The sequence below is a fragment of the Melospiza melodia genome, chromosome 22, assembly GCF_035770615.1.
Source record: "Melospiza melodia melodia isolate bMelMel2 chromosome 22, bMelMel2.pri, whole genome shotgun sequence".
Classification (NCBI taxonomy): Eukaryota; Metazoa; Chordata; class Aves; order Passeriformes; family Passerellidae; genus Melospiza; species Melospiza melodia.
Window position 1 is genome coordinate 13,479,052 of NC_086215.1, and position 25,608 is coordinate 13,504,659.

General features: G+C 37.0%; 1 protein-coding gene across 1 annotated transcript in view; it reads left to right on the forward strand.

The window, feature by feature from the left end:
• RALGPS1 (Ral GEF with PH domain and SH3 binding motif 1) overlaps window positions 1–25,608 on the forward strand; it is a 75,065-nt gene that overhangs the window by 35,800 nt on the left and 13,657 nt on the right. The window contains exons 11-13 of the mRNA XM_063174344.1: window positions 8,691–8,828; window positions 10,445–10,538; window positions 18,421–18,488. Coding sequence (XP_063030414.1) covers window positions 8,691–8,828; window positions 10,445–10,538; window positions 18,421–18,488 — 300 coding nt within the window. The remainder of the gene's footprint in view (window positions 1–8,690; window positions 8,829–10,444; window positions 10,539–18,420; window positions 18,489–25,608) is intronic.

The window sequence follows — 25,608 nt, forward strand, 5'->3', positions numbered from 1 at the left end:
TACTAATGGGGTGCATTGTAATAACGGGCTTGTTTGCAATGTGTCAGTCAGTTTTGAAGATATTTGGGTTTTGTAGAATTGGAGGAAACCAATATGAGGGCACTTGAGTTAACCAGAGGACAAATAGAGAGGTTTAAAGACACTGTATTAAAACCAGTTCTGTTCAAGTTAAAACATGAACAAGTAGTTGTTTCTATAATGACAGATTATTTCCATCGTAAAAGTGAATGTCAGAAAAACCCTCACGTCTAAACTATATTACACTATCAATTCAATATGCCTTAGGCTTTCTAAGTTTTTTGTACCTTCCCTGTATGGCCTGTGATTCCTTCAACTTACTATTGTTATGTTAATTATTTTCTATTTTAACTCAGAAGCTTATTCCTTTCTGAAGAGGGAGGATCACTGACTGGAGTGCCATTTCAGTGCTAGTTAGGAGCATAGTCTGGACGCTTGGGATTAAAGCAGTCCAAAGCTTTTCCGATTTTATTCCAGTTTTATACTGAAAAAGCTGGCTTAATAGAATCAGAAAGTGATAATTCTGTTAATTTTTGACCGATTTAGCAATATTCCCGTTAAACTTTCTTTCAACGTGAGTATGATTCACACTCCTTCCTTCCCAAGGTGCTTTTTCAGCCTAGGAGAGCGCTGCTCAAGGGAGGGAAGTGGCAGCAGGAAGAGCAAAGGGAGTGGGTTGCCATGAATGTTTGTCAGGATATTAGAGTGGTTGTTTCCTGTCGTCGTTTCCTGATCAGTTTCTCCAGTTCCTAAGTTGCTTGTAGAGCTAGATAGGTGATTCTCTAGCTAGATTACTACTTGGGTGGAGTATTTAGTTTTCATTTTAAAATGGACAGTTTTAGATTCTTTGCTTTTATAGGAAAATGCAGGTTTCTAATTTGAAGGTATGCCCCACAGCACCAAGGTTCTTGAAAAAAACTATTTCCTGAGGATGAGGTTGTTGATTTAGGCTCATATTTATAAAGTATCCATAACCACTTTTAAGCTCTTTAACGTATAGTTTAGGTCCATTGATTTTAGGGCACTTAAATAAATGCAGTTAAATGCCTAAAATTTTTACTCAGTGAAGGAGCCTAGAGACTTTTCTTGTGGTGGATTTTTAGTCATTAAGCGTTCTCTTACAGGTAATTATGTTATAAATAAAATATTTGAAAAATCAAAATTAGCCAAACTCTGTTTCTGTGACTGTCCTCTTTGCTGAACAAGAAGCATATTTTTACACAGATCAGCCTGATTAAGTACTGAGTGCTTTTTAGTCTCTTAAAAGCTGTCTAAATAACCTGTAAGCTTTTGTGTATGGCTTGTTCTAAATAGCATATGACAAAGCTTATTTCTTCAACCTGTTGCAGTTTTGTCTACAGGGAAAAAGAGAAGTTGTGCCGACTTGATAGATGACAGGGAGCTTTTATTTGGATGTGCCAGGTGTTTGTAGCATAGCTGAATTGTTTGTATAACAACAGGTGTTTGCTCCTTGGGAAGGACTGAAGAGAAAAAACAGGATTTGCCTTTGTGTGGGCATTCTGCTTGGACCAAATGGGCATACCTTTTCCTTGGATTTGTAATGCTGTGAAGTGCAGTTCACTGTTTTTTTTTAAGAAGCTTTACGCTGAATGATGTGTTTTGCAAAAGATTTCATAGTTGATTTCTCCTTCATCCTCCGAATCTCAGCAATCAGCTTGTATTAAAGTCTGTGATTAGAGAATAAAACACCCTACTAGCAGAAAGGTACTAACATCCAGTTATTTCTGGCTGTGAAGTCTGACAGTTGTCTTCAGCAGGGTAATGCAGTTGGCAAGGAGTGGTTTGAAAGACTTGGCTTTGAGAATGATTGAAAATACTATGAAACATCTGGCCATAGAAATTAACTTTGAGTCATCTGAGTGATCAGAAATTCAAGGTAAGCAGAAAGAGATAAGAATGTGCCAATCTTAAAAAGGTAAACTTTGAGAAATTAAACAGATTGTTTTTCCAGACAGGGTGCAGTTAAGTTGCCAGATTCATTTGCCACAAGATCTTTCAATCTCAAAAGTTAAAAAAGGAAAAGTGCTTTTGTAGGAATAGCAGGGAAAAGAAAAAATTGATGGATCCAGAGAAAAAACATTGTAAAGAAAAATTACCACCCAGACTTAAACCTGAAAGTGTTTATGTAAGATCTGTCTCAGGAAGTCTCTAACCACCACTTGCTGCTGACAGGAAGCAACATCTGGAAAACAGCTATTGTAACTTTGCCTTTTTCCTATAGTCTTTTTTGAAGTATTTTCTGCTTTCTGACATTGGATAGCATGTGTTTAAAAAGGTTAAAATGCATCACTCTTAAAGCATTTAATCTTCTGTAATGTATTTTTCCTAATTCATGGAAAATGTATTAGGAAATAGCTGGGCTTTGGGGGAAAATGAAAAAAAAATTGACAGTATTCTGGAGAAAATCTTATTTGTTTAGGGGGAAAACTTTGGTAGAAAGGTCCAGACAGTTTCAGAATTATTTAGCCTGTTTCAGTGGATAACAAAATGATCTGCACCAGTCAGAGATGATTCACGGTACAGCTTCTTGAATGTAATTCCAGTTGAGTTCCTGGTAACATTTTCTTTCACAAACTGGTATTTTAGTTTGAAAGTTCCTTGGGTTTTGCTGCACTTATTGATCTGATTTTCTATATTAGGCTTCATTGCTGTGGTGACAAATGTGGGATGATTAATTCCTGGGGTTGAATAGGGTGAGATTACTCAGGAAAGACTGTGGAATCAACATCAAATTTTAATTTTGTTAGTTGTTGTTGCTGAGACATAATGAACCAAAATAAGGTGCCCTCTCTAGCTCTACACTTTTATAAGGTAAATTTTGCTTATATCACATGATAAAAGAGATTGCTTGAAGTACTCACTTTATTCACAGTTAAAATTAGGGTCCATTGTCTGCTTGTATGTGCAGAGCCTTCCTGCTGCAGCAAATTAGTCCATAAAACTGCTGTACTCCAAATTCCCCTTCAATAATAGATATGCAGGTATAGGCCAGCACATTTTTCAAGCTTGTCATAGAACAGTAGAGTTGTGGCTTGAAGAGATCCCTGGAGATTATCTTATCTACCTTCTGTGGAAAGCAGGGCCATAAATTAGGTTACCCAGTGTCCAGTCAAGCCATATCTTGAGTATTTCCAGCAAGGGAAATTGCTGTCCTCCTCTGGGAAACCTATTTCAATATTTAAGTGTATTCACAGAGAAGAAATTTGCTTATATGCAGATAGAATGCTCCCCCATCACTTCTTGACCTGTTGCTGTCACTCTGGAGAGAGTATTTCCATCTTTCCCGTGACTGCTCTTGTGTACTGGAAGAGCAGTTAGGTTCCCTTCCTGCCTCTTCACTTCTCTAAGCTGAACAAATTCAATTCCTTTAGCCTTTTTTCATATGGCAAGCTTTCCAAACCTGTAATCACCTTGACGGCTGTCCATGGGACCATGTCATAAATGTGTGAAGTCTCTCTTCAGACATTTTATGATGAATACATTTCTGTATGTTACAAATTATATGATGTTGCCTTAGCAAAGGTTTGTCTTCAGGTTTTTTTAGAGTATTCCAATCCTACCAAGGTTAACCAGTATATACATTTGGTTTTGTAGAAAAATTTTCCAGTCCTTAATCCTTGGAAAATATCCAGTCTTCTTGAAACCAGCAATACCACAAAACAGTTGGCTTTTTAGCCTATGAGCTAATCTCCTAACAATGGTGTCTTTGGTTTTACAAACTGCTGACTGTAGTAGTTTGGACTTTCTACCACATAGTTAATTGATAAGTTACTGTCCCTCTGTCCTCTGCTTTGTTTAGTGTGATACAACCACGCTACTGTATGTAGGAAAATGCTTTCATAAATATACTTGACTACAAATTGGAAATATATCCTTGTCTCTTCTGGTCCTCCTGTCAAACCAGTGTCATTATTCAATTTGTGAGGAGCAAAAATGGAAAATAATTACTTTCCACAGATTCTCTTACTTTATGTGTGCCAGTTACTGCATGTCTTGCAGACTCTGCTTCCTGTGCTGAAGGAATGCTCTATGCCCAGACATCTGTGTTACACAGCAGCATATGTGCATTCAGGGGCTGTGAATATTTAGAAGTGTACATGATTGTAAATAGGGAACTAAACTGTTCATTAAAACATTTAAGGGTTTTTTTTACCTCCTTTTACACCATGTGTTTGTTCACAGTAACAGTACAATTTACCAAATAACTGTGATATTTATTATAGTACATGATCAAAATGTTACCTAAGAATGATAAATTGAAGTCCCCAGGCTTGTGTGAAATACTTCTCTATCAGCTAATTATTTTTTGTTGCAAAGTAGGGAATGTCTGACTGACAAAAATATCATACATCAACTGTTTCCTAGCTTACTTGCATTTGCAGAATTGCACAGACCCTTAACAGACCACTATGCATGAAAGTATATATCAAATATGCAGTAGTGGGGTGGTTTAACCACCTAATTTTTTGTTTGTTAGCCGTACTATTTTTCAGTATAGTTTTATAGTCATTATAAAAAAAGTTTAAAAAATTAAAAAGTAAAAAAGACGCAGTTGATCATGATGCAAGTTTTCAGTCTTTATCTGTGCAGATGTTTTTTATGATTGGTTTTGCAACAGTGTATATTTGTGAAACAATTTTAGGTGCTGCAAGTTTTGGATTACACCTCATGCCTGCAAATTGTCATAAACCCCCCAAATTCTGAATTGTTAGGAATAAATGTTGCTGCTCAGGTAAAAGAAATCTGTGGCATAGCAGAAAGCTTGAACCCAGGCTTTCTAACTTGGAGGAAAATGCCAAAAAAAACCAGATTCCTCTTTGTTTCTGTTACTGCTATTTAAAGTAATACCTGCCCAGCTTTTCTCATTAGTATAAATTTGTACGTTATTTACTTGACTGAAAGTGTTTTGTCTTTCATAGCATGTTATGTCCGTCTTTCTTAATGAGGGACAAGTTGCGTGCTGTAGTTGTTCATGAACATTTTAAAGCTTACATGCTCCAGTTCAGGTTCTTCAGAACTAAGTGAAGCTGAATAACCATTTGTTTTTTGAGGGCTTGGGAGTATTTTTCTGAAGACCTCTTTATTAGTACCCATCAACTCCAAAGTATGCTTATTTATTATCTGTCCCAGTGCTACTTTCTCAGAAGCTTTGAATATTGAATAAAGAAAATAATAGGAGAAGCTTAACTGTAAATCAAGACATAAGTATATAGACTTAGGTTTGCATCCTGCTGAACACTGCAGTTCTCCATAAATATTTTTTCAATAAAATCTAGCCTTGGAAATTGTTGTCTGGTGGGTGGAGGACTCAAGATGTGGCATTGATTGCTACATTTGAAGTTCACTTTTTTGCCATATTAATGTTTTCCTGTCTTTAAACTGTTACTAATATTACTTCTTTGTTTGAACTCTCCAGTAGAAGTTTGAAAGCTTGGTATCTCAGGTTTGGTTTTCTTTTACCAGCTTAAAAATAATTTGTCCCCGTTACACAAAGTGATTTTCATTCATAAATGTAGTCCTGGATTATTTGGCTTTGCTTTCCTTAGCATGTGTTGTTACTTCCATAGGACCATAAACTAATGTACGCTGTTGTCTGCATACAATATCCAGCTGCAAAATTAGTTCTGGTGATAATGGAGGAAAGTGAGTATCACTGGAAAATGATACTTGCCTGTGGAAGAAGCTGCCCATGAGCTCACCCTCTGGAAAATATCCTGGTGGCCTCACATCCTAGCTTTTTTCAGTGCACAGTAGCACAAATGTGAGCCAAAGTTTGAAAAGTTAGTGCTGTGTGTTTGCTTTGGCATGGGGCAGCCCTGAGGCTTTCCTTTGAGAAGCGGGTCTTGAAGTCTTTTGCTGAAGGGAATAATTTTGTCATTCCTCTGTGCAAAATGAACTGATTCTTATCTATGCCCACGATTGCATCAGATATATAGAAGAGTTTTAAATATCATTGCCAAGATTAAAAAAAAAATCATAAAACTTGATTATCCTTCTTGCTTTAAAGGAAGAGAGGGAGAGGAGCAATATGGGAAAGGGGTGGCTTGGTGTGTAATTACAAAAAATGTGTTCTTTTATATTCTAGCATATTACAATCAGTTTAATTTTTTTGACATCTGTCAGTTTGGGTTTTTTCTTCCTGCACCCCACTACCTACCAAAAGCCCATTTCCTTACACTTTTATTTGGAATTTGCAGGGCCTAGGCTAACACCTTCCATCCTTTTTGGTGCTTGTATTCCTTGTTGGTCCTCATCTGTATGTTGTCCTGGAAAATAAATTCTTTGTCCTGAGAAAAATGCTTACAACCACTACTGCAGAGTGGAAATGTGTTTATATCTTTAATATCAATGAGAGGCTACAGACTTCCTCAAAATAGCTGGAAAGTGGCCTTGACCCAGGCTGCCATAAGGCATGTTGCAGTGGAGAGGCTATGAGCAAATAGAAACTTTACAGTCATAACTCTAACTACATTTTGATGTGCCACTTGACAGGAGAGGACTGTGAAGAGCTGCTGTATGGAACCTCAGTCTAGGTATGACCTCTAGGTCATTGCAAAACCTTGGGGACTCAGGATTTGCTCAATGCTAAACTGCTACAGAGCCACTCTAATATTAGGGAAATTGGAGTTCTTCCCTCATTCTGAGGTATAAGGTGCCTGGTCTGTGCTGGCCTTGTGGAGGTGTTAGGGTCTCTCGAGTGTGTGGGATGATGGCCAAAGCAGTTCCCAGTGTGGTTGAAACCCTTGTTCAGATAAAGTTCAGAAAAGGTGAAAATAATAATTGGGTTTGGTTTTCCCTCTTTTAACGCTAAGTAAGACTGAGACGTGGAAACAAAGCAGCTCAAAAGTGCTCTTTATATTTCTCTGGTATGATAAGTGAAATTTAGTATGAGATAAAATAAACTGGTATGATTAATAGCTTATCTTCACAAGAGTGGAAAAGGACAAACAAAGAGTAGGTATTGCTGCCCTTGACAAACTTGTATAAAATTGTCTTCTAATCACATAAAGTCATACTTTTTTCCTTTTTGCCTCTCTGCTTTTTGTATGTATTTTTTTATCTAGGAAAGCAAACCCCAATTACTCCCTCTTCCTTTAAACTCATCCTTTGGCTTGAAGAATTACTCTAGCTGAGAAGTAGAATGACATTGGCATACTTTATCAGTAGGTCTAAAACTACCAACTGCTAATATAAATTACAAAAACAGAGGGGTTTTTGTTTTGTTTTGTTTTAAGAAAAGGAAGCAAATAAAACAATAATTCAAAGCATTAATAACTTTTGATTATGCATCATTCTGTCTTTCTAGAGGTAGAAATGTGTAGAGAGAAAAATGAAGATAAGTTGAGAACGGTTTTTAGAAGATACTTTTTGGGAGAAAGCAATAAATACTGCAGGTTACTGTTAAGATAAAACTGTTAAGGTAGTCAGAGTCATATGAACCTCTGGTTTATAAACTGTACTTATATTTATGAGATATATAAAAATATATAAATATGATTATATATAAAACATACAAAATAATTATACAGCTATATAAATAAATATATAAAAAACGAGATATATTTCATCAAGAGAGGATTTTTAATATGGGATGAAAATTATCTGTGTCATTGCAGAAAGTTAAACTAGACTATAAAACTTGACCTGATTTCTAAGGATCTTTTTCTTTGTTTAACCTCCAGCATGACTGGAAATTCCCATGGTTTGTATGTTGTTCAGTTGTTAATCCAGCTCTCTTCCACTCATTTACAAGGTCTAAATGTCCCTTTTGGTTTTGGTGGGATTATTAAATTACCTTTAGTCTCTGGAGCACTCTCCTATTTATCATGTCAGTGGGTCTAATGGGCATATATGGTTCTTTCATAGTCCAAATTCACAGATTGCTGCGCACTTGAGAGACAGTTATGGCCTTATGCTTTCCAGGCAAAGCATTAAACAGTTCATAACAAACTGAATTTGTTCTGGCTTGTTGTCGCCTCTTTGTCTGTCTCTTCAGTTTTCAATAACAGGTCATGTGATTTCTTCATTCATTCCTCCCTAAGCAGTGTAAGGCTTTTTCAGAATGCATGAATGAATAAGGTAAAAACCTAAAGAAATTAGATATTGCAACCTGGCTAATGCTGGACCTAACACAGTGTGATCCAATGAGCAACGTACCGGTCAAGATGGTAGAGATCTGAGGAAACAGATGTGTGGCGAGCTCAGCTTGAGTGAGAAAAAGACTTGCAAAGGATTTCCATAAAGTATTCCTAAGTCTCAGGGCAGAAAAGTTAATGGAGCTCTTCCCCACTGGTGGCAGACAAAGGAGGTATTGCACTGGTCTCTGGTCATGGGAGCCAGCAGCACTGTGTCCCCCCACTGTCAGCACCACTGCCTGGGGCAGCTCTCATTCTTTTCTTAGTGTCCTTTTTATGGTCCTGCAAATTGCTCATAGTAGGCAGTAGCCCAAGTGCAGAAAAACTTTTCTTTTTAAGGGGTGTCATGGAACTCAAGCAGTAATTATGGAAATTTTCAAAATGCAAATCCCAAGATCTCCTTTGTTTAATGGGCCCAGAGCACAGGGGGGGTAAACAGCTATGTTCATTAAAAATTATGCAACTGTTTCTGTTTGAAACACTAGATCAATTGGTTGATTGATTTGTTTGTTTCAGGAATTTATCTCTTGGATTTAATCTACATAGATTCTGCATATCCTGCTTCAGACAGCATAATGGAGAATGAACAAAGATCCAATCAAATGAACAATATTCTCCGAATAATAGCTGATCTGCAAGTATCCTGCAACTATGGTTGGTAAATGTTGTTGTGCCTATCAAGCCTTAACTAAAATTTCTTTAGCGCGAAATTGTGGAAGCAGATTCTGAGGGAACGCAAGAGGCTAATGTTGGTAGAGTTGAACACTAGTAAGTGATGTAGCTTCCACTTCTGTGTAGCTTCAGTCTTACCAGCAAATTGGGCAGATAAGCATGTATTCAAAATTGTAAGATCTATACAGAGGTTGTGTAGAGTTTACTGTTACATGTGGGGTACAAATGACATACTTTCAAGTGCAGCTATTGCCTTTGGCTTATATACTGTTTCCACCAGGGGCAATCAGAGAGATTATCTTAATATCTTCCCTTTACTTTGCAGTAGATACGATGTCTAGAGTGTGGAATGTGTTCATTTGGTTATCATTTTGTTGTTAGCATCCTGGTGATATAGTTACAAAATGAAATACAAATATTTCAGTCTACACTTGGTTGTTCAATGTGCTAAGCTTTTGCGTGTGTGTTGCTACTGGATGAAGTCAGGAAAAGGAGGGGTTGTTTCTTTTTGTTAGCAGAATTTTACTCTAAAAATAATTTCTGCAGTTCTAGCCTGCTAGTGAAGCTGTATATCAATAAATGTGCTGGTTTTGGTGTCTTAGTGAATACTCAGTGTACTCTTGGTGACTTAGCACGACTTTTCATTGGTTAAACTTGAAACAAGCTGAACAGCTTTGAGTGCAGCTAAACAATAAAATTCAGAAAATTTAAAAGCTGAAGTTTTGGAGAGCTTAAAGAAAAAGGATTGTTAGATTGTGAAAGAACAAGGTGAGATGTTAACTGTGTATGCTTAAGTATCCAGCCCTTTTTTGTCAACTTCGGTATTTCAAAGTATTTAAAGGTAAGAACTAGGCATAATTACGTATGATTCTGAACAGCTAGATCATTCAGGTACCATTTTCTTATTGTGAGTTTCATATTGTCTCTGAAAATTTTGGATGACAAAGAAACCTCCTTATTTCATTGACCCTTTCCTTTTTACAATTTTGGTAGCTTGCTGCAGTGCTTTGCATTACCTTTGAGTCCTTTGTTAAAATTAAGATTAAAATTAAAATACGGCCTTGAAACAATATTCTGCCATAATGGATGCCTTTAAAACAGTTACCTTTACAAGACCGCAAAACTTTAGTTATGTACTACAAGGCATGTTCCTGTCCATGCGCCATGTGTCAAGTGGTTTTTCTGTCATTCTGAACTGTCTTTCATTCTCCTCAGTTCATGGACATATGAGAACCACTAATACCTATGGCTAAAGGCTTTGATTTTCCCCAGAACAATGAACAAAAAATTCAAGCAGTTTTGCAGCAGAAAATTTTTTTCCACCAGCGAGATAGCATCTAATGAAATCCACCAGCTTTCATGATGATGAAATGCATCTGTATTTTCCTTAACAACTGAGAGCATCACTTTTGCTCAGTCAAGTCTTAAACACCTTTTTAGGGTCAAAGTATTAGTTCTGCCCAATTTACTTTTTAGGGAGGTTCAAATTCTGTTTCCATGAAGGTATCATAAGATCCAGAAAAAGAAATCACCTGAAAAAATTATAATTCTGAATTACATAAATGTTAATGGTTTTTGTTTGTTTGAACATCCCACAGATTATCTCACAACACTTCCCCATGTGCAGAAGTATTTGAAGTCTGTCCGTTACATTGAGGAACTTCAGAAGTTTGTAGAAGATGACAATTACAAGTAAGTACTGTTCTTTTCTTCAGGCATTGAGAAATGTAACAGAAAGATTACTTAGTCATTAGTTTTATTAAGAACTGAGCAAAAAGCCCTTGGCTGAAGATGTTTTAAGATGTTTCTGCTAAGTAAAATCCAGAATTACTGTCTTTCTTTATGACTATAAGCAAATTTACAAAGTGAAATGTACTAGTGCAAAGTAACAGTTTAGAGTAGATGAAAATCTAGTCTTTATTCTATTAATTGATGATTGTGTTCTGGGAATTTTGTTCAGTAATACTAAAGTTATCTCCAAGATGTCCAGCATTGACTCTACAGTATTATGAATAATACATTGAGGACATCTACCAATGTCAAGTTACTGTTTTTAGTAAGTTAATACTAAGTTTTGGGGGTTTAAGCATATTAAAACAATGTTTACAAAGGACTCAGAGAAGAGTTAACCCACACAGAGGTTTGAAGCAGATGCCAGAGAGCTCATTGGTCAATATGTGAACATGCTCTAGTTAAAAGTGATAATCCCTGGCCAGTAATTCGGAGAGAACTAGAAAGTTGTTATAGGCTAAGGAACTGAGGTTTTAAATAGCTCAACCAAGCTAGATGCAATGCTATACAATTAGCTGTTGACAAATAAAGTAACTATTTAAGCAGAATTTGAAGTATTCAAAGCAAACATATGTTCAGTCACACAATGCTAGTATAAAATATTTTAGCATATGTTTTAGAGAGTAGGGTGGTAATGAACTTCCTTAAAACCGGTCTTGTTACCAGTTTTGTTAAATACTTCAGTTAAGAATTTTGTCTCAGAATTTATGTGTACTTAGACCATATGCTAATAAGACAGTGATGGAAGGGTTCATTGAAATAGAACGTGGTTTGGATACCACAAAGAAACAATCTGATGGCTAAAATAATAGTGCCAAAAACCCTGGAATGTTATATAATTATTCTAACACTAGTTTATAGATGTTGATCAGTAGATAGCTGTCACAGGTGAGGTACAGCACTTGACTAATTCATCCCTACTCTCTATCAAATATAGTGTTTCTATGAAAAAATAGAGTTGTTTATACTGCTTCAGAAGAAGCTGGTGAGAGCTTACATGGAGCATTGTATGCAGTTCTGGCCATCCATGCTTGCATGCCTGAGGGTTTAAGTAAATGGTGGTGCAAAGGAATGTGTAAATTCCTTTACTCAGTCCCATGACATTGTATATGTTTCACTCACAGACACATTGTGCAAGAGATGCACACTGACCATGAGCAGTGCACAGAGTCTTTGAAAAGGTCAGGAGGTCCAAGACTTTTATTAAGGGTAGTCTGAGATTTAAACCTCAGTGTTGAAATTTAACAAATGGTCTTTCTTTACTAATTTTGCACAAGCTTCTGTGCTTCATTCAAGTTGTGAAGACAGAGAAAAATTAAACTAAGCAGTCGTTGGCAAAGGTGAAGAACTGTAGTTATTAGAGGCTTTACAACCCCTGGATTGGATTAAAGAAACTGTTCATATTGTTAAATTTGATTTTTAGATGGAGTTTCCTGATGATGCATCAGTGTTAACCCCATGTATACAATATCTTTCATGAACTGTACTATTTCCAAAAAAATGAATTAAACAAGTGTTTTCCATAAACATATGACACCATAATATAATATTTGTAAAAACTAGAAGTAATTCTATTTTAAATTTGAGTATTAATGTAACTTTAGTAGCAAGCTTGCTAATAATGCTTGAAGACATTTGATATATCTTAAAGATCATGTAATCCTTAATTTTTAAAATTTAGTTATTTGTGAGATTAATACAATCAAGTTTAGTGGTTTTCTTTCCAGGCTTCACTGTGGCAAGGAAAAACTGGAGTAAAGTCGCAAAAGGTATTAAAAAGAGGGAAAGATTTGATTCTTACCACAGGAATGTTGCTACAGCTTATATACATTGGAAAACTTTGATCTTTCTCTACCATGTTTGTTGCATCAGAATAAAACTAATTAATTAATATAACTAATTAAATATAACTAATTAATAAAATTAATTTAATTAATTCATCAAAACACATCACATCTACCCTTAAAGAAAGCTCTCATTCCTCTTCCATTTTACACTAGGTAAGAAGTTTTTGGATTTTGTTTTAAGTATTTGATTTCACATTTTCCTCTTAGTCAGTTTCCCTTTAGTTTCATAGCATTTTCTGGTCCCATGCCAGAAGAAACTGTAAGCTTTAAAAATGCAGAGAGTACTAAGCTTTTAGAGTGGGTAAGAATCTCTTCTGTCTTTTTCTTTGCAGTGACTGCACTTTTTGAGCCAGGGACAGCATTAGGGCTCTCTGCAGAAAAATGTGTGTCACCTTTGGCATGAAGAACAGAACTATCTCAGTACCAGGCTGTCAGGAAGAGACACTTAGATAGTTGTCCTAAAACATATTGGCAGAATCTCAACATGTGTTTTGCCAAATGAAAACCTCAATTACACTGGCAAGGAAAATATGGCAGCCACTTTATATAAACAAAGCTTTTCTCTACAATTTTTTTTGTGCCAGTCCAATTGCTTCCTTTAGGTTTGTGCTTGTCAGCAAGTAGGAATGCTCCAGAAAACCCCTGACAATGATGTCATATCCTAAAAATAACAGATCTTTCTTGGTCAGCCCATGTACTCTTTTCTGCAGAAGCTGCTCAGTTTTAGCAGTATGTAGTATTGTGGCACAATGCCTTATCCTCTCCTAACCAGACATACCTTGCAGCCATTCCTATAAAGTTTTTTTTTCTGACCTTTTGGCATTGTTAGGTCAGGCCTTGTATTCTCACAGTTGTTTCTTGAGTGAAACCATTTTGAAGACTGTTATTTGTCTTTCAGTATTATCTGTCGGGACAGGACAGGATCATCAGGCTGCTACCTATGCCTATAACTTGGTTCTTCAGAGCATATTAGGCAATAGAGTAATAAGATGACTTACAGAAAAATCAGTTCAAATTTAAGTTCAGATAAGGCAAGATGCTGTGGGAAAACATTCAAGAGAAATTGATTGGCAGTTAAAAGGCTATACTGACTCCTAGCAATGCTGGTGCTATAGAAGTCCTAGCTGTACCGTGTTAGTTCCAGTCCTATGGGAGCAAGTATTAAATGGCAGATGCTTAGTACTTAAAGTGAGTAGTAGTACTTAAATCAGTACTTGAAGCAGTGAACCTTGGTTGCAGTTCGTCTTCAATAAGCCTCCCAGGCAGCTGTATTCCCTGGATCTTTTCCACCAAGAGTTGTGGTGAAAGGCGGGGTGGAAAAAAACCTTCATTGTTAGTCTGAGATTCATAGTGATCCAGTGGCCATATGGTTCAGTAGCTGTAATTGTGGCTTGACTGCCTCTTCCACAGGACGCAAAAATAGAATCATAGAAGCATGGAATCACTAAGGTTGGAAAAGACCTCCAAGATCATCAAGTTCAACCTTTGACCGATCACCACCTTGTCAACTAGACGAGGTAAACTGAGTGCCACATCCAGTTGTTTCTTGAACAGCTCCAGGGATGATGATTTCACTACCTCCCTGGTCAGCCCTTTCCCAATGCCTGACAACCCCCTGTGTGACAAAATTCTCCCTGATGTCCAACCTGAACCTCCCCTGGCACAGGTTGTGATTGTTCCCCCTAGGCCTGTTGCTGGTTGCTCCCCAGCTGGCTATACCCTCCAGTCAGAGAATTGCAGAGAATTGCCTTATCTTTTGGGTCCTTTCCCAGCTTTGTTGCCCTTCTGTGGTCATGCTCCAGTACCTCAATGTCTTTCCTGTGGTAAGGCTCCCGGAGCTGAATCCAGGATTCTAGTTTTGGCCTCACCAGTACAGAGGGAGAATCACTTCCCTAGTCCTGCTGGCCGCAGTACTTTTGATAGAGGCCAAGATGCCACTGGCCTTCTTGCCCACCTGGGCATACCCAAGCTTATGCTCATCTGTTGCTGACCAGCACCCCTAGGTGCCTTTCTCCTGGACCACTCTCCAGCCACTCTTTCCCATCCTGTAGCAATGCATGGGGTTGTTGTAACTGAATTGCAGGAACCAGGACTTTGTCTTGTTGAACCTCACATCACTGATCTCAGCCCATGAATCCAGCCTGTCCAGATCCTTCTGCAGAGCATTCCTACCCCCCAGCACATCAACACTCCCACCCAGCTTACTGATCTTACCAAGAGTGCACTCAATCTTCTTGTCCAGATCATCAACAATGATATTAAATAGGACTGTGTGCAAGACTGAGCCGTGGGGAACCCCCATTAGGGACTGGCCCCAACTGGATGTGGCACCATTCCCTACCACTCTCTGGGTCCAAGTCATCCAACTTCACATCCCAGTGAAGAGTGCACCTGTCCTAGCCTTGGGCTGCAGCCTCTCCAGCAGCAGGAGAATATTGGGGGATACTGGGGGACAGTATCCTTCCAGGAGAAGGTCCCAGGAACCTACTGTTGCTTGACCTACTGTCATAGGACCTACTGTTTAAATGCTAGACAGGCAGCCCAGAGTGTTCAGATATGCCAGACCCGTCTTGTTTGGTATGCAAATAATGGTCAGAAGTGCCCTAAGGGACAGCTTTGAAGACTGGAGTGCTTTGATGCAACTAATATCATCCTTGTTTCAACAAAGATTAATAAGTTTTGTTCAGCCTCCTCATGGAGCAGCTAAACTTCTGTGAAAGACTATTCTTTGTCTTAATTTACTTGCTTGATACAAGAAGAATTGAGTAACAGTGGCTGTACTGTCCTAGCAATAGTTTCATCCTGTACTGGAGAGCATACTGCCATGAGAAAGAACTATGTTCAAGACTGACTCTCTAATTTATTTTCTGCATTATGTTAGGTTCCTCTTTTCCTGCTTGCTAGGAAGGTTACTCTAAAATGAGCTGTATGGCCCAGTAGCAGTGTTATTTAAAACGAGGTTGAAAGAGAGGTCCATCCATCTTACTTTCCAGAGCATACCTGCCCTAACATGTTCCAGAAAATATTTTGAGTATCAGGCTTAAAAAAACCAAAAATTGTTCAGTCATCTTTCTACAATCCAAGAACAAAGCCTTCACATACTCTTCTGCACTTGTTCGTGTAGAAGCTTTGTCTTAATTTCGGATGGTAGATTGGTATTTGTTAATTCAGCAAATCTCTATGCTGATTTTTTTCCTAGAGATTTTACTTTCAATTTTTGTTTGACCTTAGATTATTAATACTAACTCCTCAGTTTTGAAGTTTCAGTTTTTGTGGGCAGTTTCTAAGGCTGATATCTAGGATTTATCCTGATGTGTCTCTTAGCTGAACTCTTGCAGTATAATTTTGGAATGTTGAAATTTTGTATGTCAGCATTTAGACCATGCACTAAAACTAGGCTTCCTTACCATGGTAAAACAAAGATTTGTTTTTTGAAAAGGATTCCTGAAACAAACAAAAAAAAATCTTAATACTACTGTGATATTGGATGAATATCACAGAATAGTGACTTCTGAGATTAATTTCTGATGTTACACAGGGGCCAACACAAAACAGAGTGTCTTTATGCCTTATGAGTGGTTTATTAGGCATGCTGGAACCAAGGTAGTTTTTTATTTAAAGTAATGCTAGTGATTGACATTGAGCAGTCAGCTGTGAGAGTGTCGTTAGGTGTTTGTGGATATGGATGATGCATGTTGGTGGTAAGCACATCAGGTCTCAAAGTATGCACTGATCTATTGAAAGTATCACACTAAGCCTCTCAGGGGCCACACCAGATTCTGGCTCCAGGGTCCTCTTTGGGATACACGGAGCATGTGTGTGCATGTGTGGAACTTGTGCTGCTCCATGGAAAATGGAGTGTCAGAGGAATTGCAAAACTGAATTTAGGTGGTGGCAAACAAGCCAGGACTGATTGAAACTGTACTGACTGTCAGTATCTCTTCTTGGAAATAAAGAATGTTTTTTATTACTTCCAGCCTTGTGGAGGAGAGGGGGAATAGAGGAGAAGGTGACTCAGGAATGACATCTCGTTGTCCGAATATATTCCCTTTTCTCAACAGTTTATTTTAAATATAACATGTCAGCATGAGTATTTTATATTTACCAAAATACAATTATTTATATTTACCAAAATGCATTTGTTTGTTCTTCTTTTAATACATCTGTATTTTCATAAGTTGAAAACAGATAAATTGCATTCTAGTTTTTCTGGAAATATTGCAGAATTCTGGCATCATGGAAGTCAATGTCCAAACTGTCAGAGACTTAGAAAGGGCTAAGATTCAGAGTGCCATTTAACATAACCAAACAGATAACCAACATTATCTAGCTTCCCATATTCTGGGGAGATGACCAGCGGAGAGTGATGTAATCTTATTTGATAGCACTGGAGACTCATTTGTTGCTCTGTTGGTGAATTCCAACACAGAAGTGCAGCACAAAACACGCATGCTTTCTAAATGGTGTAACCATAGCATAGCTCTTCCTAAAACCTTGTTAAAAACATGAAGGTTTTTCTTCCTTCTGTTATGTTCCTCTTTTCTTCCTCACAAGAATAATTTTAGGCAGAAAGAGAGAGAAATAATATAGTGCAAGTAGTTGCATGGAAGTTGATCTCACTTTTGTCACTAAAGAAGGTGTAAGAATGCACTTGCCTTAAATCTTCATTAAGGACTTCATTAAGTTCTTTTGTCTTTTTTCCATACTGAAAAAGATCACATTCCATCCATGTGATCAACATTTGAATCTTGCACTGACTTGTATTATTGTAACTTTCTAGGAGAGTTATGTTACTGATTCATGGTCACAGAAATCAAGTGGACAGAAAGAAACGTAGTCTGGAAAGGAATGATTCATTACCTACTTGAAATACATTACTTTGGGTAGTTAAAAGAATCTAGTACTGTTAGAAGAATAGAAATCCAAAAACATGAAAAGGACTGTAGCTTTGTTACCTGACTTCACACTAAAACATAGTTGACAATGTTGGAATATTGTAGAGAAGGAACTGAAAGCTATTCCCAATAAAGAGTAGTAAGGAAAGTGATAGCTGAGCCATACATGATATTTTGAAATGCTGTCATAGGTTTGTCCCTCCACCCCTTTGCATGTTTTTAATGAAGTCAGAAAGCCTTTCCTTGGGGTGCACAGCAAGGTGCTGAAGCTTTCCAGCTTTCGTGTGTGTTCACTGCTGGGCAATGATAGCAGTTATTTTCTTTGGATTTATGCCTAGTCCATTAAAGTTTACTTAACATTGTAGTCCTTCATACCTTTTTGTCAGACTGGTACAGAGCAAAGGACCCATGAATGTCTAGTTAAGACTGCCTAAACTTGAGAAATGGCAGAAGTGATGTGCATTGGGAGATTGAGGTTTGTTGGAATGCTGAGAGCACAAGAGTGAGTACATAATAAAACACGTGGAGTGAGGCAGCGTGGCATATAATACTTTCTTCTAATCACTTTCTTTTACTATAAGGTGTTGGTCACTTTGCTCTATTAAGCTTCTTTTCTGTAATTCACAGTAACAAAATAGATATTTCTGTGTGCACATTTCGACATGGTAACAGGAAATTTGCTTTCATGTTTAGAGGGAATAAAATGTTAGGTTTGTATACAAATTACTAACTTTTTGAGTTTTTTTTTCCCAAGGCAAAAGACTGGATGAACTTATGTTTTTGAACTGAGAGGGAGGATTAAATAATGATTTTTCCTTCTGCTTTCATAGACTTTCCTCAGAGTTTCTTTCTTGGTTCTTACAGGTAGTGATTTACTTTTAAAAAAAATTGTTTGGTTGCATCACAGAATAAATAACTACACTTCCAAGACAGTAAAATGCTAGTTAGCACTGCCAAAATAATTACGTTTTCAATTTCTTTCAACTTTTATTGAGAATTTTTTTTTTTTTTGTTAATTTCTCTAAAAACTTGTTTTTCCAGATTATCTTTAAGAATTGAGCCAGGTAACAGCTCTCCTCGACTGGTTTCCTCCAAAGAAGATCTTGCAGGTATAAAACATCATTTGAAAATTTGAGTAAGGAAATAATTTTAATTACAGAAATCTTCTACTGAAGTATATAGGAAAACCCAAAGGTTCATCAGTAGCATGAGTCAGCAAGAAAGATTGCTGACTAGTATGAAAGCAGTTCCAGTTTAAGGGATGTCACAGAGTGTTTGCTAGTTCTGGAACAGGTGTCAGAATATGGGATTTTTTTACAAATGCTTGTGTTTTCATCATTATTTAATAAGTGAAGAAAAAAGAGCCCTCTGGCAATAAAAAAAAACCAAAAACTGTGCAGTGAATAACACAGGAAATTCTTTCTTCAGGTTTCTCTGTGATCACATACATTTGAGACAATTTCATTGTGGACAGCAGGAAGACAAAAAATTTGTAGCAACAATAGCTTCTAGAAACATCTGGAAAACTGGAGTACTATCCATAAGTTGACAAAAGCTAATCTGCTGTTTATTGCTGTGACCAGACTAAACTAAAATCAGGCTATGTGAAATGTACTTCCTGCTATATGAGCTAGTAACTCAAAAGCTGTTCTGTTTTAATCTCTTGAACCTGAATAGCCAATTTTCTGTTTCATTATGTAAAAAACCATGTGTGAATGTAAAAACCCCAAGGAGTCCAGACCACAGCTGACATGCATTTATTTAATTGGCATTCAAAATGTCTTTTCTTCTCACCAATGAAAGGCAAAGTAAATGAGAGAAAGAAAAAGGAAGACGCTAAATATAAAATAAGGAAAAGGCCCATGTGTTTTTCCTCTGCATCCCAGCTCTTCATGTTGGCTGCTGTCAAATGACCAGTTGTTTATAGGGAACCTCTTGTTGGTCCTAGTATTGTGATTGCTATTGCCAGAGTTAGATAAACATTTGGCCTGGTCTTCAGTTTCTTTAGGAAGGTGCTTTTCCTTTCCCTGCTTAATGCTCAGTATTATTAATTGCTGCATAAAGGAATAGTTCACAGGATATTTTGGGTTTTTATTAGATGAGTTCAAAAGTAGTTCGTAATGAACACTTTCTTCATACAGAAATGCATTTGGAAGTTAACTTCCCCACAGGAGCCATAAGAGTGTTGTTCTCAGTATCTGTGTCTGGAAAGGTGTTGATAAGTTACCAGGCTTCTGCTAAGCAGTGCCCACTGCATCAAGGCTATCTCTCCAAACCCAACACCCTGCCAAAAAGGCCAGTGGGCTGGGGATGGTCAAGAGGTTGGGAGGGTACATAGCCAGGACAGCTGATTAAAGCTGCCAAAAGAGATATTCTATACCATATGACACACTCATCAATAAAAGCTAAGAGAAAGGGGGGAGTGAGGTATTTATTATTAAGGTGTTTATCTTCCTAAGCACGTGCCACAATGCTTGGGTTAGGCCGTGGCTTCTTATTGCCCTCTGATGGGAACTAGATGGTAAATTTTTCTTGTGATTTCTTCTTCTTCTGCGCACAGTGCTTTTAAAAATTAATTTGCCTTTATCTCAGCCTACAAAGGTTTCGTATCTTATTTTTTTCACCTTGTCCTGTGAAGGCTGGGCAGTACTGACAGCCCATGAAAGTCAACCCACCACATCATGCCACATTTTCTTTTGCTTTTGTGAGGATTTGATTTTTCATACTGGAGACTTGAAACAAAGTCATTGCCTCTCATTTTATTACATATTTCTTACATTTATAAAGCAGACAAATAAACTCTTTTTGTTCTCTGACTTTTACTTTGTAGTACTCACGTCTGCATGCTCAACTCTTGAACTTTGATGTTAACACTTCATTTGTATGATTATGGAATATAATTTCAGTCCTAGCAGCATGGCATGTGATCATCGCCGGTACTCTGTAAGTCTTAATCAAGGGCTGAGACCTTATTAGAACTCTAATGGAAGGCAATTAAAAATACAGTTCCAAAGTTGGAAACAAGAATTTTGAACTTGTCTGATTTAGGTAAGGAATACAGCATGATACTGCAGTGAGCTCAGCTGGAGTCCACAAAAATTGATTGGGACAATGTTCAGCAGTACCTACTTCATTGAATATGGGATCCTATAGTATCTGGTAGTATTAGGAGAGGGTGAATTTTCCCTTCTGAATCTGCAGTGCCCTTAAGTGCTTCTAAGGTTGTTTTACTCAGAGTGAAAATTAATGTGATGACTAGAAACCAAGTGCTGAGTCATTCCTATTGCTCCATTCTTCTGTTAGTATTTCCTTCGAAAGCTTGACCCTTTTGTGGACTACTGTATTTATTTCTTGCTCAGCTAGAGAGTTCTCACTTACTGCCAATTAGACAATGAATGCCATCGGCATTCTGTAATACCCACAGGAATTTTTCAGTGAGCTGCACCTGTGTGACTGGAAAAATGCTGCTAAATGGAATCGAGTACATTTTACTGAAAATATATTTTACTGAAAGGAGAAGGTTTATTAAGTAAGTTAGCATGAATTAAAATTGAAATCTAACTAATCATGAAGGCATTAATTTATTGTTTATTTCACAACATTAATAAATAGGAGTATTGCCATATGTTAGTTTTGAGTAATTCTGAACAAAAATACTCAAATATTAGTAATGCAATATTTGAACATGGAGAATTAAAAATAGCACATTTACAGGTATTGCTGTCAATTTTATTTGGATTCAAATTATACCTTGAAATTAATTTCACTTTGGACATTGTATGCCATAAGTAAGTCCTTTGCAGGTGGCAGGCTACAATGATAATAGATGATCTCAAAATACTTTGGGCAGTAGTTTAATGTTTCAGTTAATGGTTTAAGGCGTGGGAGTTTGATAACAGTGATTTAAAGTTGAAGGTTCTTAGCCCATAAGGCCAGTAATCAGTTCAGTTGCCTTGATAGTACAAAGGTTAATGCATTACTAATAGCAATAGGTCTAGTTGAGTTTTGCCTGTGACATGCTGCCTTCTTAGAGATCAGCATGTGTTTCCAGAGACAGAAAAAAAGTTCAATATCATTGGTAATAATTCCAAAGCCTATGATGGGATTAAGTGCAGGGAATAGTGTCATCTTTGTGTTCTAAAATATAATTCCATGTGTTGATGATGGAAATTGATTTTACTTGCCAGCACTCCAAATTTATCTTCCACCCAGTTTTCTCTCTTTCAAAAAAATATTAACAGTTTACTGTAGCCAGAGACATTGTGGGTTTCTTTTTTTCAGTTAAGTCCTGCAGCATTTCTGTTTACAAAGTGCTGGAAAAACCATGTGTCCATTTTCCACTTCTTTTGCCAACTAGTTTTCCAGTAAATTCAAACAGGAGGCAGGCATCTGATTAAAGTGACTGTCTCACAACAAGCTATGTTTTGTATATTAGTGGCTAAAAGGGCCTCATTTAATTACCAAATGCATATATAATTGTGAATAATGCTTTCACCGGAAGATTTAATGTCTTCCATAATGCTGCAGATTCTTGTCCCTCACAAGTATCATTTAAGAAAGAGCTTTAAGCAGTTAAGTTGAATGCTTTTGGGAACCGTGTGATTCACACAACTTCCTTGGCAGCAGCTTAAGTATGTTCATTCTGCCTTGCTGTGGTTTGAGAGAGAGAGAGAGAATGTAGCTGGAGAGCTTATAGTATGCTAACTGTTCACAGTTTCTAGTTGAATTAGCTGTAAAAGACATCTCTGTTCTTGCAGTGTTAGCTGAAAGGTGCTTGTCATTTATGGTATGGCTGTTAGGTTGTTTTGGAAGGTATAACTCAATGGAATTTCCCAGAACAAAGGAAAAGATTTAATGCAATATATGGTAAATGTAAGCCTTCTAAGCAACTGAAGTTCCTCAGAATTTGCACACCAAATGTAGCTCAGTAGAGAAATGTTCTGTTATGCATAGTCTTTCTCATCATGTTATTTGGAAAAGTTCAGGGTGCAGTGCTAAGCAGAACATACAAAGTGGTTCACTCATTCTCTGAAATATAGAATATTTACTCTATCTTGAAAAAAAATATAAAAAGTTCAAATAATGGTAAAATAATTAGCATATCCAGAAAATTTCATCTAATACTAAGTGACTCAAAGACTGGTCATAACAATTCTGTGATTTTTAATGAACCCCTTCATTAAAATTAACACCTGGCATTAAATTTTAGCAACAGCCAGGCCTCTGCTGTGGGTAGCCCTTATTTTGGGGCATTTATTATCATTTGTTATGCAGTAGTCAGGGATGGACCCTTACCCCCCCCCCCCCTTTTTTTTTTCCTTTTTGTTTTTTCCCCCCAAGTAGGTCTTGGTGTAATTCTTGAGGGGAAAATAATTAGACCAGAGGTTTTCTGTTACCATCATACAAGGAATGTGGAATAATTAATCTGAAACAGGTATAATCTCTTCTTTGTTACTCAGGTAAAATTCAGCCCATATTGCCAAGTTCATTCAGCTTTGAGAGCTAGCTCATAACAAACTTTTAGAGTATATATTTTAAGTAATTAGAAGAGGGCAATTATTGGATGTAGAGTATGTGATATATAGGAGTTGAAAATCTAGAAACAGAAGGAAGAAAGATTGGGGATGTTTGCACATTTGTAACCCTCTGAACTAACTATACTACATTAGTGATATCTCTACAGCAGTTACAGCATTTTATAATAAAAAACCCCCACACCATCATTTTCCATGTAAACACTGAGTTTGACATTTAGTTTTGCCATTTGTTTTACTGGTTGCTTTGGCAACTAATAAATAGTTTGTGTTAAGTGCTTTAGCAGCCAGTCATTCTGTGGAAATGAGGATTGTCTAATCCTTGTGCAAGTTCTTGGTCATTTGCTTCATGTGCACCATGTCTGCTTTTCTTACACAGAACTTAGAGTAGAAATAGAAGAACTAAGTTTTCTTCATATAAATTTACGGACTGTGTAGAAAACTTTACTCTTTGGTTTACATTCTCTTCCTCTGTGATACTTTCATGAGAAACTTTTACAAGTCACTGGAGTATTTTTGAAACAAATCAATACCAGACAAATCAGTGGATTCACATGTTATCAACTACTAAATCCAGCTGGAATTAGTGTACTGTGGGTTTTTTCTTAACATACCAAAGCTTCACAAAAATTGTAGAAGAACATTCTGTCAAAACAAATATGAATTTTCCATTGAGGGAGTGATTGGGCTCGGTTTTTAATTTCCTCGCTTTCTATTACTTTCTGTGCCTCCTTACTAAACAAGTCTAATGTCCTAGTTCATTGATGCTTATTTTAACTACCAAGCTATTATCCTGAGGAATGTTACAAATATAGACCAGCCAGAGGACAAAGGGCTTTTCTGCCTTGTTTTTTGGAGGTTTAGTTGGTTTTGGTCTTTTGGTTTTGACTCTTTATTCACAGCAGTCACCTGAAATAGTTTCTGTAAAAAGTTGGGGGTTTTTTTGTTGTTGTTTTTTTTTTTTTTTTTTTTTTTTTTTTGATTGACTGGTTAATGTATTTGGTTGAACCCAAACTTTAGTTTCCCTGCAGCTATGCTCTCACAATGGCTGTCTTCATTGCCAATCTTGATGTCACCCAAGCCCATATACTGCCTTGTAGATCCAACTGCAAAAACTTCAGTGTTTTTACTGAAGTGTAAGTCTGGGGTTTGCACATTCCACTGGTACAGAATATGTAACACAAATGCTGACAATTAGTGATTCCATAAAAGTGTCACTTAAAATTGAAAATACCACTTCTATACAGGAAGCATTTGAAGGAAATACACTCAAGTGTGCTTACTGTGCAGTCAGAAGTACGTGTGTGTGTGAGTGTGTGTGTGTGACAGCTTTTGGGGAGCTTGGGGGAGCACGGGGAAGTTCAGTCAAGAACTCAGATTCTTATTTTTAGTTTGTTCTTGTCTGAGAAGCAGCCATAACAACATTACATGTTTTATGCATTAGGAGTCTTTTGTTGAATTGTAAAGCAATACTCTGAAAATTAAAACTGCTCTTTTACAATAGCCAGCATTCTAGGTGTATTTTTTTTTCTGTCATTCTTGATTCTGTGCACAAAATTATTCTAAAGTTATTGATTGTGTATTTTGTAAGTAGATATTTCTCTTTGCAAGTTTTAATTATCACATACTGATTAAAATGGAAACAGCAGTAAAAATTTACAGTGAATATTTAACTAGAGAGTCTGTAGATTGGAATGTCTTTATTTTTTAGAAACAGAGCTAGTAAGTTTTACTTCTTAACTGCTCAGCAAAAAATAGTGAATAGTTGAGACTGTTCTACTTTCCTGAAAAATAACTCAATTCTTCATCATATATTGTTTATTGATAGCTGTTTAGTGGAGAAAAATTGTGAACTGTAACTCCCTCACCCTACTGCTTTTTTTAAAAGCTCTGGAGACTGTAAATGTTCACATGTTTTACTGAAGGATTGCAAAAGTAACATTCATTTATAACATTTGAAGGATTATTCATGGAAAAATTATGCAAAGGAAAAAACAGTGAGATCCTTTGGGATATGTGTAAACTTTTCCAAATGTTCTTGCCACAGATCTCTGAACAGCATTTGACTTGCTCTGATGAAGTTGTCTCACGTTCCCTAATGCAAACACATTTTTAATAACATTTTAATATTTTTATACATCATTCCTGTGTATGTCAGCATAATCTTGAAAATGATGCTGAGAAATAATGAAAACCAAACTAACCCTTGTTCGTGCCAGCTGACTGGAAAATCCTGCTAAGAGTGCTTTGTCTCCATGAAAGGCAAAATAACAGAGTAACAATCATGGTAACAGTATGCACTAGGAGTGGAGCCAGAAGAGTAAAGACAAGAGTTAGCAGTAGCAGATGACTTCACTTATTGGAAAAAAGGGGCAAAATAACTCAATCCGAAATGAATTTAAGTTTTGGAATTTTGTTATCAGCAGTATCAGGCATAATTTCCCCAGCTAATTGCTCAGCAGTCTGGTATGTCCATAGACGTCCCTTGGTCTGTGCAGTTGTCATCAGTATCTCACTGCTTACCCTCTTTGGCATCCTTCGTGACATGAGCTCTCTTTGTCTCTTACTCCTTTACAGAAATGAGGTCATCTGCTCTATGCCCCATAACTCATGCTGACACTCACTACACCCCAGATTTCTTGCTGAACTAAGTGTAGCCAGCTGAAGAGAACTCTATAAACTTAATCATTCTTCT